Source organism: Trypanosoma cruzi, genomic scaffold (assembly GCF_000209065.1).
Source record: "Trypanosoma cruzi strain CL Brener 1047053516899 genomic scaffold, whole genome shotgun sequence".
NCBI lineage: Eukaryota > Euglenozoa > Kinetoplastea > Trypanosomatida > Trypanosomatidae > Trypanosoma > Trypanosoma cruzi.
The window spans coordinates 69767-83074 of record NW_001849489.1 but is presented as its reverse complement, the minus strand read 5'-3'; the positions used below and the strand labels follow the sequence as shown (position 1 = coordinate 83074).

The window sequence follows — 13308 nt, the reverse complement described above, 5'->3', positions numbered from 1 at the left end:
CCCTCCCCCATCCTGAGTTCTACACTCTCATTCATTAGCCCACACATCGACACCGACATACATTTCGCCAAAGATTTATCATTCATCCAAACGCTAATAACCGGAGGATGACTCCTACCTATTTAAACACTGTTTGCCTCACACGCGTTCGGCAGACACGGACACGTCTTTGTACTCTATCCCTTCCCTACTCAATCTTCACATCAAAGAGACCGACCTGCAATGAGAGGTAGCTGGGGTGCTCCTTGCCCTCCGCCTTGGCCCTCTCCGCGTTCGCCTCGTTCTGCTTCACAAGGTCGGCGGGACATGACTTAAACTCCGCCTCCATCACTTTTTGAATGCAGTAGCCAAGACGAAACTGCCCGCTCTTTACGCACTCCCGCATCACCCACATCCAGGACTCCTCGTTGGGCTTCATCTTGTTACGGTGGTTCATCTCCTCCAGCAGGTCCAGCATCGCACAGAACTTGCTCTCATTTTCCACGGGCTGCGCCTGCTTCGACGGCGCCTCGTAGATGCGCTGCAGCGCCGCATTGTACGTCGCAATGTCGGGCGGGCAGTTGCTCACGTTCATGTTCACAAGAACCTCGCCGGCCTCGTCGTAGTACTTGCACTTCTTGATCTTTTCAATCCACGGGGCAGTGTTGGTGTCCACTTCGTAACCAAACAAATCGTACTTCTTTGCACCGCTGGTCGCGGCGAAGCGGGTCGCTGCGGCAACGGTGGTGGCGTGGATAAGTTGTCTACTGACACGGCGCATTGTCGGGTTCTCAAGAGAAATATGGCAGTATGAGCACCGAAGATACGTAAATCCCTGGACTTCACACAAAACAGTAAACAATCTAAAGGAATAAAAGAAAACAGACGGTGAGAAGAGAAAACAAGTCGTTGTGTGCATGAGCGTATGAATGTGTACCTCGCCAGCAAAAAAAAAAAAAAAAAAAAAGCCCGTCGTTTCACAGGCCTTCCACTCCCAACAGCCCGTGGGGTAATCACGTGATTAAACACGACCGCATCCTTAAATGATGCGCAACGGAACAATTGGAATGACAAATGGGGTGGGGTGGGGGGGGGGGAGGAAAGACATTTGGAGAACCAAACAAAAAATAAAAGGAATATTTGTGTTTACGAGGGGTGGCCTCCCAAGTGGTGCATGTCTCCTCTGCATGAGCCACCCACCATCTGTAATTTCTGTTTCGTTCCTTACACCCGGTGAAGATGAAAACAAAATAGAGTCATTGCCACACAACAAAACGCTCATTTCCTCTGCCTGTGTTTCTCTCTCTTTCTTCTCTCGTGTAGCACAGAGAATCACAACGAGAAACAAACCAATATATAAATATATGTAAAAAATCAACAAATAATGCAGGCGATGGGATGGCCCACCGCATGTATATGCATTTGTCTATGTGCTAGCAGGTAGAGGAGGTGGGGAGGGGCGTCGTTGCAATATAGCAGAAAACCCCGTCCCTTCTTTGTTCCCACCTTTTTCCCAACTTTTTTTTTTTTTTTTACTGCTCACTTCTCCCCTCCCACCCCCCCAGGCCTCCAGCCATCGTTCCTCCTAAATATTAAACCTGTTGTCGTGCGTCTGGTACACGCTTCCCTCCGCCGCCAGTGTCCTCAACGCAACACGGACATCATTGACGCTAAACCCATACTGCCGTGCCGCAGCGGCAAGTTCATCCATTGAGAGCCCCGCATCACCCCGCGCGTTTTGTTTGATCGCGTTCAGAAGCACGTCCGTTGCGAAAACTTTGCCCCCGCCACCCGGCAGCATATTTTGTACCCCTAGCGTGCTCGCCGTGTTGCTAACAGCCGGGACCGCGCCTTCTTCCTTCGCGTGTTTGTCGCCCCTCGTCAGTCGCAGGTGTGTGAGAATGACATCGAGGTAGTGGTAGTTGAGTTCGTTGCAATCGGAGACAAGGCGCACGGTGCCGGTCACGATGGGGGCGTTCTGCCACACCTTGACGGTGCCAGAGGCCCGCACGTAGCACTGCACGGGAAGGGGCTCCTCCTGATGATCCGCGTCCATCCACTGACGCACCACAACAAGACCAGTGCCGTCGGTGATACGATAACCGTAGTGCTTCGCGGTGAGGGCGCCGGTAACTCGGTTGGTCGTGTCGTCCTCGTAGCCGATCACACGACCAACGACAGTCGCCTGCGTGACCTCGCGGCCGTCGACAACCATCACACCCTCACCGACACGCTGCGCCTCCAGCAGCTGTTTTATAGTCACCGGGCGGATAGGGTGCATACGACGCTGCGGTTGATTGCTGCCGGCCGCCGCCCCGACGGCGCCGTTACCGGCGTTACTGGCGGTCTGGCCGGAAAATCCATATGCGTTTAGGTTCATGTTTGTTTGGTTGTGAATCGCCTCACCTTGCACACATGCACAGGCGCAGGCACCAACGATGTGGACATCCGTGATGCCCAGGGAAGAAAGAGCAGAAGAGTGGGATAACCAAATAATAATGATAAAGAAACAAGAAGAAAAAAAAAATACAAGCAAGAAATATTCGGCTGCAATTCCATGCAGTGCTTCACACACACACACAGACAGACACACAGACAGACACACGCACCACCACCACCACGACCAGTCCAATGATGATCGGCATCATTGAGCAGAAATGTCACAGGGAGATTTGGCAGAGCCACAGAGTCTCTTCCACTCGATACACCGCTTTCCTTCCACCGTGTCTGTTTGTGTGCTCATGTTGCCGCATACAAACAACAACAACAAGCGTCCTCCACTCTCACTGCACATTCGCTTCGCTTCTTCCCGTCGCTTTCTTCTCCAGTCACACTTGGAAGGCTGTCTTTCTATCAAAGAAAAAAGCGGTGAATAATAAATATAAATAAATATATATTTATTTATTTATAATTTTGAACTAATTGCCGACTGGAAGTGGGCAGGCTTCTCCTCCATTTTCTTTTTTTTTTTACTTTACATAAATTTCAAATGAATTTTTGGTTTCTCTCTTTTCCATCTACGCGCTTCTTTAACGAAGCTAAAAGAGGAATGTGCACGCATGGACCGGAAGCTGCCTCCTGTTCCTTCTGGTCTCTTTCTCCCCGGGTGTTGATAACATGGACGTGCATAGCACGGGCAAACAAACAAACAAACGACAACAAATTATAAAGATATATGTATTTCTTTACATTGCCAATCAAAAGGAATTAACAACAACAAAATTCCAATCAGAAGACATCCCACAAGTTTCCTCACCCTTTTCCTTTTTTTTTTTTTTTTTTTTTTTTTTAGCCGCCACTTAATATAATCACCCCGGGCACCTTTCTCTACGTCCCCCACATCCAAAGCAAAAATCCATCGTACAAATACGTATATATATATACGATAACTAGTTGAGGACTTAAATGTATATTTTCACCATCAACAAGGGGCAGCTCACACAACCACATCAATCATTACCAATAAATGTTAAGGCTCTATATTGCTGGACACCGATACAAGTACGGCAGGCCCTGAGTTCGCTCTTTTGAACGCTGCATTGCCACCAATATCCGCTGTGAACCCAAATCCGTGTCCCCACCTCCGCTTTCCTGTTTTGTTGCCTCAGGATTCACTTTCACGACACGCGGCTCCACATCTAATCCTTTGCTGCCACCCATGGAGGGTTTTTGCATGGCCTCCAGAGCATTGTCGCCGTTTAACACACACCGCTGCAGGAGACGTGCAAGGCTGTATTTGGTATGAATTTTCTGCATGGACATAGAGGAGGCAAGAATGCGCTCGGCTAACAGAAGAGTGTCCCGAAAGATGGCACGTCTCAGTACGCCCCCAACACTTGTCGATTTGTTCCATCCTTCCTTATGAAGGGCAATGTTGCATGGGGCTGCCTTTCTTGCCGCGGCGGTGCATACCGTCTGCTGTGGTGTCTGATCATCCCCGCGTGGTCCGTCTACCTTCGCCGCAGTGTTGCCTTCACCCGCGTCTGCATCACCCTCGCCCTCAAGTTCTTCCGCAACCGATTCACTCGCTGCCCGCTCCACCACCTCTTTGCTCCAGTTATTCTCCCGCGCAATCTCCTCCACCCGCTCCCGCATGATTGCGAGAGCTCCAGCCACCTCATAGTCGTTGATAAACTTTTCGTAGTCGAGCTTCTTTGCAAAATCCAGTAGCTCGTCGGCGTCTGCCAATTCATCCTCTAACGCCTCGTCTTCTGTGAGAGCCCACTTCGGCTTTTTCTTCTTTGAAGCCGCCTTCTTTTTCTTCTTCTCAGCTTCGGCACGCTCGGCCTCAGTGGCAGCCCGTTCCTGCTGCTCTTGCTGCTGCTCCCTGGCCGTGTGCGTTGGATCAGCCACCGGAGAGAAGCCACCGGAGACGGCCTCCGCCCGCTTTTGCGCCTGTCGTTGGCGGTTCTGCTCAGACCGCCTGGCAAGCTGAATCTCGCGCTGTATTTCCTCCTCCTTCATCTTCCGCACCTGCTCCGCAAAACTGCGAAGCCAGCGTCTGTGCCGTGTCAGCACGGTAAACGCCCTGTTGCGTCGGGCTATGGCGTTCTCTATTTGCTTGCGGTGGTTCCGCTCCATTGTCGCGCGATCCTCGACAGAGGGCCCCAAACCCGCCTGAGTTTCTGTCGCGCCACCCGGAACAAACGCGGGGGCGGGCTCCCCGCCTCGTGTCAGCAACGGCCCGGCAGATGCGTTCTCACCGCGCAGCTGCACGGAAGGACCATGCGGAAGATTCGCCGGGCGAGCGCAGAGCAGGATCCCCTTGTAGTTCTCCATTGATATGCCTGCCGAATTCCCCATCTTGTCGTACATCGCCGGGGCCTGGCTGAGGATCACATCCTTGTAGCTCTCCATTAGATTCCAAGTAAGTAAGAAAACAAGCCAAAAAACTGCTGTGCGAGTCCCTCCTTTTCCTATCTGTTGTTACCGCTGCCGTGCGGTGCTCCGAGGGTCTTTGCACACACACACACACACACACACACACACACACTCCCTTTTTTTTTTTGTACGTATCAAAGTACGAGTGGGAGTAGAAAAAAAAAAAGAAGCCTACTTTTTCTTTTCGTTTCCTTTTTGTGCCTGTGTGTGTATGTTGTCCCCCTTCCTTAAATTGCGTCCGGCGTCCGGCAGCAGCAAAATAAATGTAATTTCTAGTTTCCACTGCTTCCCCCACAACCACAGAAGTACAGAAAAAGAAGTGAAAAGTCAAATAACAAGCAGACATAAGGGGGAGATTTGGTGGCAACCGTGCTCCTGCCGCTACACACAGAGAAGCACCAGAGCGAAAGGCAAAATAATAATAAAAAACGACAACAACAAAAGCATAATTGCCGGGCAACGATTTCGCCTCATTGAACAAAACATCAACATATCCAAAGTCTCAACAGAGAAAATGCAACTTTGTTCGGTAATATTTATACATGTAATATTCCCCACATGGTGCAGGTGAAAATAGGGCTCCTCGCTCCCTCTTTCTCTCTTTTTATATATGCATAAATACATACACGCATACATATATGGGCATGAAAAACGGTGAGGTAATTCTAATCATGTCAACTTTTCCTTCTGTTCCCTTTTAAAGAAATGAAACCAAAGATTCTTTGCTGGATCCGTGATTGCAGTGCAAGGGGAAATCCATCTGCCCCATCATTTCATCCAAGTTGCCCTTTTCCACCGTTGACATCCCCACGTTGAAGGGAATTGCCGTCAGCCGCGGCGTGATGTAAATTCCCCAGTGGGAGGAGCCCAGAAGCGTCAGTGTAAGCGCAGGACATCCCTCCTCCTCTAGCAGCAGCGTCAGCTCCGTCGCGAGCGGCAATACGTCGTCGTCTTCGTCTTCGTAGTTGCCCACCGCCTCCTCCTCAGCGTCACTCCAATCCCCAACCTGCATGAGGTCGCGCAGCTCACACAGGTGCTTTGGAGATCCGTAGCTCAGACCCCTCGCACATGGCCCGCGAAGACTCGTCTCACCAGCACGCTGAAAGAAAAACATGGCCTCATCCACGCTTAACGCAAAGTCAAACGCCGTCAACGGCCCGTCCAAGACCGCGGCATCGTCTCCATCTTTTCGTAATTCTGAGGAGCCGCTCGCCAGACCTGATTCCTGCGAGTGACGCAACTTCTTTTTGCGTACGACATCCAAGGCGGAAAGTGCGTGAAAGTATCGCTCCAGTGTTGCCTGACAGCCTCTTGTACCCGCCGCAATGTGAAGGATGTCGGGAAGAAAGGGTGCAGGTCGGGAGCACAGTTCACCGTTCACAAATCCAAAACATACCGTTAAGAGGCGTAGTAAGTATCGCTGAACAAACGCTTCAGCCTTCGCAACTGAAGCATCCTCATAGAACGGCCACCACCTAATGCGCTTCCACTCCTCCATGGAGATGGGGCCGGACACTGGCATGCTATCAGGGCCTTGTTCGCGCACTGCACGCGGAAGAGATTTTATCATCTGTCGCAGCTGCATAGTGGAGGGCTCTTGCAATCCACTCACAGGGCTCTGGCATGTTATGGCGCCCGAGGCATCGTCCAAGCGGAGCCGCTGTAAAAGGACACTGATAAAGTATTCACGCACATGCAACAGAGGCTTTTTCATCCACCGCTTCCTCTCTGCTTCATTCGATACGGACGCGTGCCGGGAAGAAGTGGGATCCAAAGAGTTCAGAGAAGTTGGAAAGTTTTGTTGTTGAGCCTGCACAGCGGCAATAAAAATGCGACTCGCGTCCTCTTCCCTCAGAAATGAATTCTTCAATTCCCCGTAGCATTGGAGATTTGCAAACCGGAAAAGAGCAAATTCCATGTTGGCCTGCTGCTGTTCTTCTCCCCACTTTTCCTCCTGGGCAACTCTCGGCGTAAGGGGGAGAAAAATTCCAAGTCGCTCCGCAATGGCAGCTGCCCTCGGTGGAAGGAATCGCCACAGCGTGTTGAATTGCACCTGCATCGCACAGTGGGTAAACTCTGCCTCGTTGAGTGTAGGCTTTTGGTAAATGGAAAATATCTGCAGAATAACCTCCATTTCCGTTTCCCACCAGCAATCACGCTCCTCATCCGGGGAGAGATGAAGCGCAGGGGTCCGGCTAGCCAGCAACTGAAACGCCAACGACGGTGGGGGCGCACAACCCTCATCGGTGACAATGGTGGGCGAACAAAAGATGGACGCAATGTCCGTTGGACGACACTCCGCTGGGAAACAACCATGCGGGGGAATCTTCAGTGCGGTGGCGTACATGGCGTCAATCCAACGCGCTGCACAGAGACTGGCGACCGCACAACACCGCCGAAGCGCACGAACAGAGGCCATCGCACGTCCGATAGAAACGGTGATGGTTGACGAGCATAATTCCGATGTGGATGTCGAATGTGCTAATGTGTCGGGGAAATTCAAAGGGCCCTTTTCAAGTGGTGAAAAGGCAAAGAGGGACGCCACCAGCACTTCGGTTACCTGAGAAGCCATTGCCGTCAGGCTCTCCGTATTCTCATCATTGAACTCCGCGCTGGCATTGTTTATAAAGGACCAAAAGCACTCCAACATTTTTTGGTGCAGGCACGACGCATATGACCACAGCTCTTGTTGAAATTCAGCAAAGGATGTCGCTCGACCATCCAGAAGCTCCACCATCGAGTGGACCTTATCAAATCCAAGGCGAGGTACAGAGGCAAGAAAAGAGTCCTTTACGGCATCGTAGGGCATGCCACATTTCGTCGCGGTGGATTTCCCATCCTCCCCGTTTTCTCCATCTTCCTTCATCATTGCCCCTTCCACCTCCTCCTTTGCGGTGACGTGACTATTAGCGTTATTGGGGGTGGTCGTGGCGGAAGGCAGCACGGGAGGCTTCTCTGTTTCTGGGCACAGCGTGGCTGTGACGGATACATGACGACGTGCCCAGAAACACAGACGTGCCAAAGCCTCTCCCATGGATGTTAATGCCAAATCCATCACGCAGTGAAGCAACAACGCACATATTGCGCTCAATTGGTCCATGCCACTCACCAGCAGTGTGTAAAGTGCCTCACGCGAAGTGTCGTAGTTTTTGTCGATGGAAAGAAAGTGTAAAGTGCGACTTAATGTCTCGACTCCACTGCTGTTATTTGGGTCAATAATATTGCTCGGGTCGCGCGAAAAAACCCATAATGACGAAGGAAAAGCATTTTGAGTGATGAATTGTAACAAATCCGAGAAGAAGGTGCAAAAAACGCGGTGCATCTCTGTCTCAAGCAGCACCACGTTTTTCACCGCCACATTCTTTTCTTTAATACAGATGGGACACGCCAAAAAAAAAGGGCCCATTTCCGCTGATGCTAATGGTGAGGGATGAAGAAACGGCGTCGTTGTTAAGGAATCTGTCCGTGTTGAAAGCGTCGCTTTTAGTTTTGGTGAGTGGAGGGCCGAGATCGACATCGGACTCGATAGGTACTGGTGAATGGTCTCCTTCCAACGACAATGAAAGCGCTGATGAAGTTCTACCAACTGTGTAATTGCGGCGGGGAGGAAACGGTAGTCACTCAACCTCAATGGAGGTACCAACTGTCCCCGCACGAGACGGCCACTTGTCGTAATGAATTGAAGGACGGAGTTCAGAAGAATACTAACAGTGGCGGTGATGCTCTCCGTAGAGGTAAATGAATCCGGCAAGCTCGTGATGTCTTCTTTACGCCAAAAGAAAAGAACTTTTGGCACCGTAACCGACGGGGTGTTTGGCGTTGTCGTCGTATTGACGGTGAGGGCCTCAACTGGTTTAGTTGTTACCGACGAGCGTGAACGTTTTTTCTGTTTTTCGGCAGATGGCACCCTCGTCATCATTGACTCAACTGCCACGGAGGCTTTGGACACGTTGGTGCACCACGTTTTACAGACATTCCGCATTTTTTTGTCCTGCTGAATGAGCTCATGGTGCAGCTTCTCTATGGTCCAGTCGGCATATGACTCGCCGTCCTCCTCTTCGTTAGCGGTCGTCTTCTGACCCTTTGGCTCTGCTGAAGGCGGGGTCGGGTTTAGGCTCAGCTGTTGCATACGTCTGCGGCGTGAGGGAACGTCGTACTGCAGAAAGATGCCAAGAATACAGAGTGGTGGAAACACGCGGGGATGTGCAGGAACATTCTCCTCACTCCATGGGATGGGTGCTCGACCGGCACCTCTCTTACCTGCAGTGGACGGCATTTGCTTGCCGCCCTTCTTACGCGACCCTGCGGCATCGTCGTGCGACGCCGTCGGCCCCTTCTGGAGGTTCTTCCCCCTTGAAGGCAACGGCGCGGGAGGGGACCCCTCCGACGCCTCCTCTGCCCTGAGCGCCCTAATGATCTCGTGTTCCACAAATTCCAGAGCGTTATGAAGCTTTTGGTTCAATGTACGCAAAAACGCCTCCGTTTCGGGAAATCCCACAAGAAAAAGAGTACACGGTGTGCCTCTTGACCCAACCTTGGGCTCGGTTGTCGTTGCACCGCTCCGCATCACAAGCTGAAGGTTGTGTTGATGCACCGCGGCAAGCTCTCTCGCAAGGAGATCAGAGAGGGCATCAATGTATTGGCTGGACTCCGTCACTTCCTCCGTTTGTCGACCTTCCTTTGTGCGTGCAGCACTGGAGACGCTTGTGGCGAGCCCCCTGAGTGTCCTTGGACTGCTCGTCAAAAAGTTGCTGCCACCACCACCACCAAACACCCCGCCTCCCCCACCTCCCTGACCTGGGAAGGACTGTTGTGTTCGAAAAAGCATGGTGGGGGTGAGAAGACGGTATGGCTCAGCTTCACTCTTAGCGCTTTCAGCCTCCGCCATCGCCTTCGCCGTATCTGGCATCGCCGCGAGGCTTATTCGCCTTTTGTGTGGCGGGACTACCTGAACCACCTCCTGCAACACCTCGGCACATGCCACTTCTGCAAACTTCTTTAGCCCACTCAATTCATCGCCGTGTACAAAACACCCGGCAGGTGGCATCCGATGGGTCCATCCAGGCACAACCTCCTCGGGGCACTGGGCTTCATTTTGTCGTCGTATCTCATCCAACTCCATGCGTAACCTCTTCTTCTCGTGTTTTTTGATCAATCGGATGGCATCATGCACACTGTGATTGACCAGATTGGTTTCGTAATTGTGTTGCATCTCCACAAGAAGCTTAAGTATGTGCTCTGCCGCTGCACTTGTGGCAACGGCATTTCCGTCACCATAAGCGGTGGCATCTCGTGCAGATTCAAAAGCTTCGCGTCCATTATTCTCACTTCCTCCTTGGGAGGAACTCACACCCTCTTCCTTTTGGGTGGATAAATTCTTGTAGTTCGGGTCGCACAGCTCACGCAACGGTGTTGTGGCGAGCAATTCACTCATCGGTCTTGATACCGCTTTCGAAAATATCAACTCCTCCACCCACGCGCGCCACTGCAACGCGGGAAGATCTCGGGGAAAGCGAAGTACGGGGGCGTCATCCACTGCGCCGATTGTGTACACATTCTCCGCCACCCTCATGGCGAGTTCCACGAGTCCTGATGCGATGACATGACAATATTCACAAACGGCGGTGGCTTTTGCTTGTTTTTTCATTATTCGCATTTCCTCATCAACGACTGGCAGCGTTTGCTGGTGGAAAGATTGTTCTGCCTCCGACCCTCTCATGGCCCGATGCACACGGTCACGCAAGACCTTCTGCCGCTGAAGCTCCTCGGCTCGTATGGAGCGATCCGTCATTTTTTGAGCCCGACGTGAGACGGCGTCATGGGCGGCGTTCGTCTCCTTCTCGAGAAGCTCCTTCGCTTTTTTGATGACGTCCTGCAGAGCCTCCTCCCTTTTGGCATACAAGAGCATCTTCTCATTCTCACGCTTCTGCTCCTCCGCTGCAAACTGCCTGTACTCCTTCTCGTGGCGCAGTTTCGCTGCCTCTTCCCTGGCCTTCCAAATGGGTGCCACATAATCCTGCACCCCGCCTTCGTGGAAGGGGCCGTCTGTCGCGGAGTTCTTCTCATTGCGAAGCCCGAGGCGACGGAGATTTTCCTCCATTTCGTTGAGAGCCGCGATGGTCTCGTGGTGGACTTCAGGCAGCCCACGTGGCGTTTTTCTTGTTTTACTCCTCGACATGCGTCCAAGCAGCACACACACAAACACACAAACTGCTGAATGCACCTGCAGGGACACGTAGAAGCAATCGTGTGGCATGCACGACAGGGCAAAAAAAAAAAGAAAAAAAAAGAAAAAAAGGGATGATGTGTTCAGAGGACACCGATGGCCGAATTCCCGCCTCCCCGTCATCGTCATTCACGTTACCCCCGCACGGCGTGCAAATCCCCAAAGCATGATACAACAGCAGCGCATTACAAAAAGAAGAAGAAAAAAGAAGTCAAATCTCATTTATTTTCTTTTCGTTTTTCTGTTCAGCCATCCTTCAAGAGAATTGCCATCTTTTTTTCCTTCGGCACGTCGTCCACTACAACCTTTCCATTGTACGACACCCCCGCAAAGACCCACGGAGCACCACTACTCCAACACGCATCGACGACGGAGTCACCAAAGTCGGCAATTTTCTTCAGGCAGACGGCAGGCTCGTTATCGTCGCCTCCCGTTGAGCTGTCCCAAAGCTTCAAAGTATGGTCAGAGCTACACGATATGAGAAGTTCATCATGGAATGGATTCAGAATTGCCCTTGGAACGGCGTGGTCGTGAGCCCTCATATGCTGCTTCTTCTCCACGGCGCATGTCGTTCCACCCATGCGCATATCATGCCAGAGTATAAACCCATCATCTCCCGACGTCACGAAGAGATTCATCTGGCAGGAACTGAAGTCGATGGAGCGTGTCAGTCCCATTCCATGAAGGGCGGCCGTGTTGGCGATCGACACTGGGCTCTTTTTTCGCGTGTCAATCACATACAAACCGAGTTTCTCACAGGCCACCATACACACGGAGGTGTGATGTGCGTCCACGGCAGCGCAGTTGATTCGTGTGTTTCCGTCTATGCGGAAGCAACTCACCTCCTTCCCCAATCTCCCTTCGTCAAGCGCGTAAATCCGCAGCGTATCCTGCGACGTCAGCCGTACCTCGTTCTGCAGCCCATCCAAGTCCCAGAGGACCTGAGAGGCGACGACGTCAAAGGCGGTGACGTCCCGCAGCTCGCCTGCAAGTGTCTCCGGGACCTGAAAGACACTGGTCGCGGTTGGCGAGCTCATGGCAAAGAGACTAGGATCCGTCAAGGACGGCGAGCTCCACAGCCCGCACACCTCTTCCTCATGGAACCAAACTGTCATGCACTCGAGCAGCTTCGTCTCGTCGTGATGCTCGAGCAAATAAATTTTGTTGTCGCCAGAAAAACAAGACGTTCCCACAAGAAATCGGTGGGATTCGACGTTTCCATTCGACGGGTGGTAAAACGGCGCGATGCATCGGGCCTGGAACTCCAAGCCGTAGGCCGCAGCAGTCCTCATGGCCTCTTCGCCAGCCAAGCCTAGTGTGTGCTCACACCGCGGAGAAACTCAAAAGGAAAAAGAGATGGTCACAGGCATATATATATATATATATTGCAAAGAAATACAAAGCTGTGGGGGCAGCAACCCACCCATCCACGCACACACAGAGACGAAAATCACGCAAGGACGGAGAGAGAGAGCGAAAGAGGGAACGAGTAAAGAAGTCAATGATTCAGCGAAACCCCTTCAAAACAGTGCATTAGAGGAATAGAAGAAGCGCGCAGGCACACGTGAGACGGAGGGTGGGAATAAATCGCATGGAATACCATTTGTAAGCCAGGACACAATCATTCGTCCTTAAGGCACCTCCCTCTTAAAAGCGAAAAGTGTAATGCTGAAACAAATAAAACAAAGACAAAAAACAAAAACCCCAAAAAGGGCGGCACTCTATTAATTTAATTTATATGCATTTGGGATATATATCGTGCTTGCTGGTGATCTTCGTAAAAAGAGAGAGAGAGAGAGAAAAAAAAAAAAAAAGGAAGAAAGAAAGTCGATTCATTACCAGCACACTTGCGTATGGGTGTGAGGGACATAAACACATGGCCAACCTTATGGGCAATCCAATGTAAATATCCTTGTGTGCACGTCCCCCTCCCCCGTTTTTATTTTTTATTTTTATTTTTAAAATTCAGTGACACAATTGTGTATTTGTACGTCTGTTTGCTCGTGCGTTTTTGTGGGGAATCCCAACCAAAAAAAGGATGGGGAAAGCCAAAAAAAAAAAAAAAAAAAAAAAAAGATGTCACGCACTCTTCGTGGCGAGAAGTATTAAATTTGTGTGCAACATATCCTCTCCTTTTCTCCTTAGGATTCAAGCAGTGCAGGGCAACAACAACAACACATACGATGCAGTGGATGGGGCGGCACCCAATGCCCCCCCCCCCC

At 51.3% G+C, this 13308-nt stretch overlaps 5 protein-coding genes across 5 annotated transcripts, besides 12 other annotated features; all 5 read right to left on the bottom strand.

The window, feature by feature from the left end:
• Window positions 1–11940: a sequence feature (haploid, Esmeraldo-like haplotype).
• On the bottom strand, window positions 188–898 carry Tc00.1047053510821.60 (ribonucleoprotein p18, mitochondrial precursor, putative; the record flags this gene model as incomplete). Its single annotated transcript, XM_802429.1, has 1 exon — window positions 188–898. The coding sequence occupies one exon, from the start codon at window positions 896–898 to the stop codon at window positions 188–190; it is 711 nt and encodes a 236-aa protein (XP_807522.1).
• Window positions 926–946: a microsatellite.
• Window positions 1565–2359, bottom strand: Tc00.1047053510821.50 (replication Factor A 28 kDa subunit, putative; the record flags this gene model as incomplete). Its single annotated transcript, XM_802428.1, has 1 exon — window positions 1565–2359. The coding sequence occupies one exon, from the start codon at window positions 2357–2359 to the stop codon at window positions 1565–1567; it is 795 nt and encodes a 264-aa protein (XP_807521.1).
• Window positions 2548–2588: a microsatellite.
• Window positions 2851–2894: a sequence feature (AT_rich).
• Window positions 3238–3269: a microsatellite.
• On the bottom strand, window positions 3457–4836 carry Tc00.1047053510821.40 (hypothetical protein, conserved; the record flags this gene model as incomplete). The annotated part of the gene is made up of 1 exon (XM_802427.1): window positions 3457–4836. The coding sequence occupies one exon, from the start codon at window positions 4834–4836 to the stop codon at window positions 3457–3459; it is 1380 nt and encodes a 459-aa protein (XP_807520.1).
• Window positions 4940–4972: a microsatellite.
• Window positions 5467–5500: a microsatellite.
• Tc00.1047053510821.20 (hypothetical protein, conserved) lies at window positions 5558–11215 on the bottom strand (the record flags this gene model as incomplete). Its single annotated transcript, XM_802426.1, has 1 exon — window positions 5558–11215. The coding sequence occupies one exon, from the start codon at window positions 11213–11215 to the stop codon at window positions 5558–5560; it is 5658 nt and encodes a 1885-aa protein (XP_807519.1).
• Window positions 11129–11157: a microsatellite.
• On the bottom strand, window positions 11332–12378 carry Tc00.1047053510821.10 (hypothetical protein, conserved; the record flags this gene model as incomplete). Its single annotated transcript, XM_802425.1, has 1 exon — window positions 11332–12378. The coding sequence occupies one exon, from the start codon at window positions 12376–12378 to the stop codon at window positions 11332–11334; it is 1047 nt and encodes a 348-aa protein (XP_807518.1).
• Window positions 11941–13308: a sequence feature (heterozygous, non-Esmeraldo-like haplotype).
• Window positions 12866–12913: a sequence feature (CT-rich).
• Window positions 13023–13052: a sequence feature (AT_rich).
• Window positions 13137–13161: a microsatellite.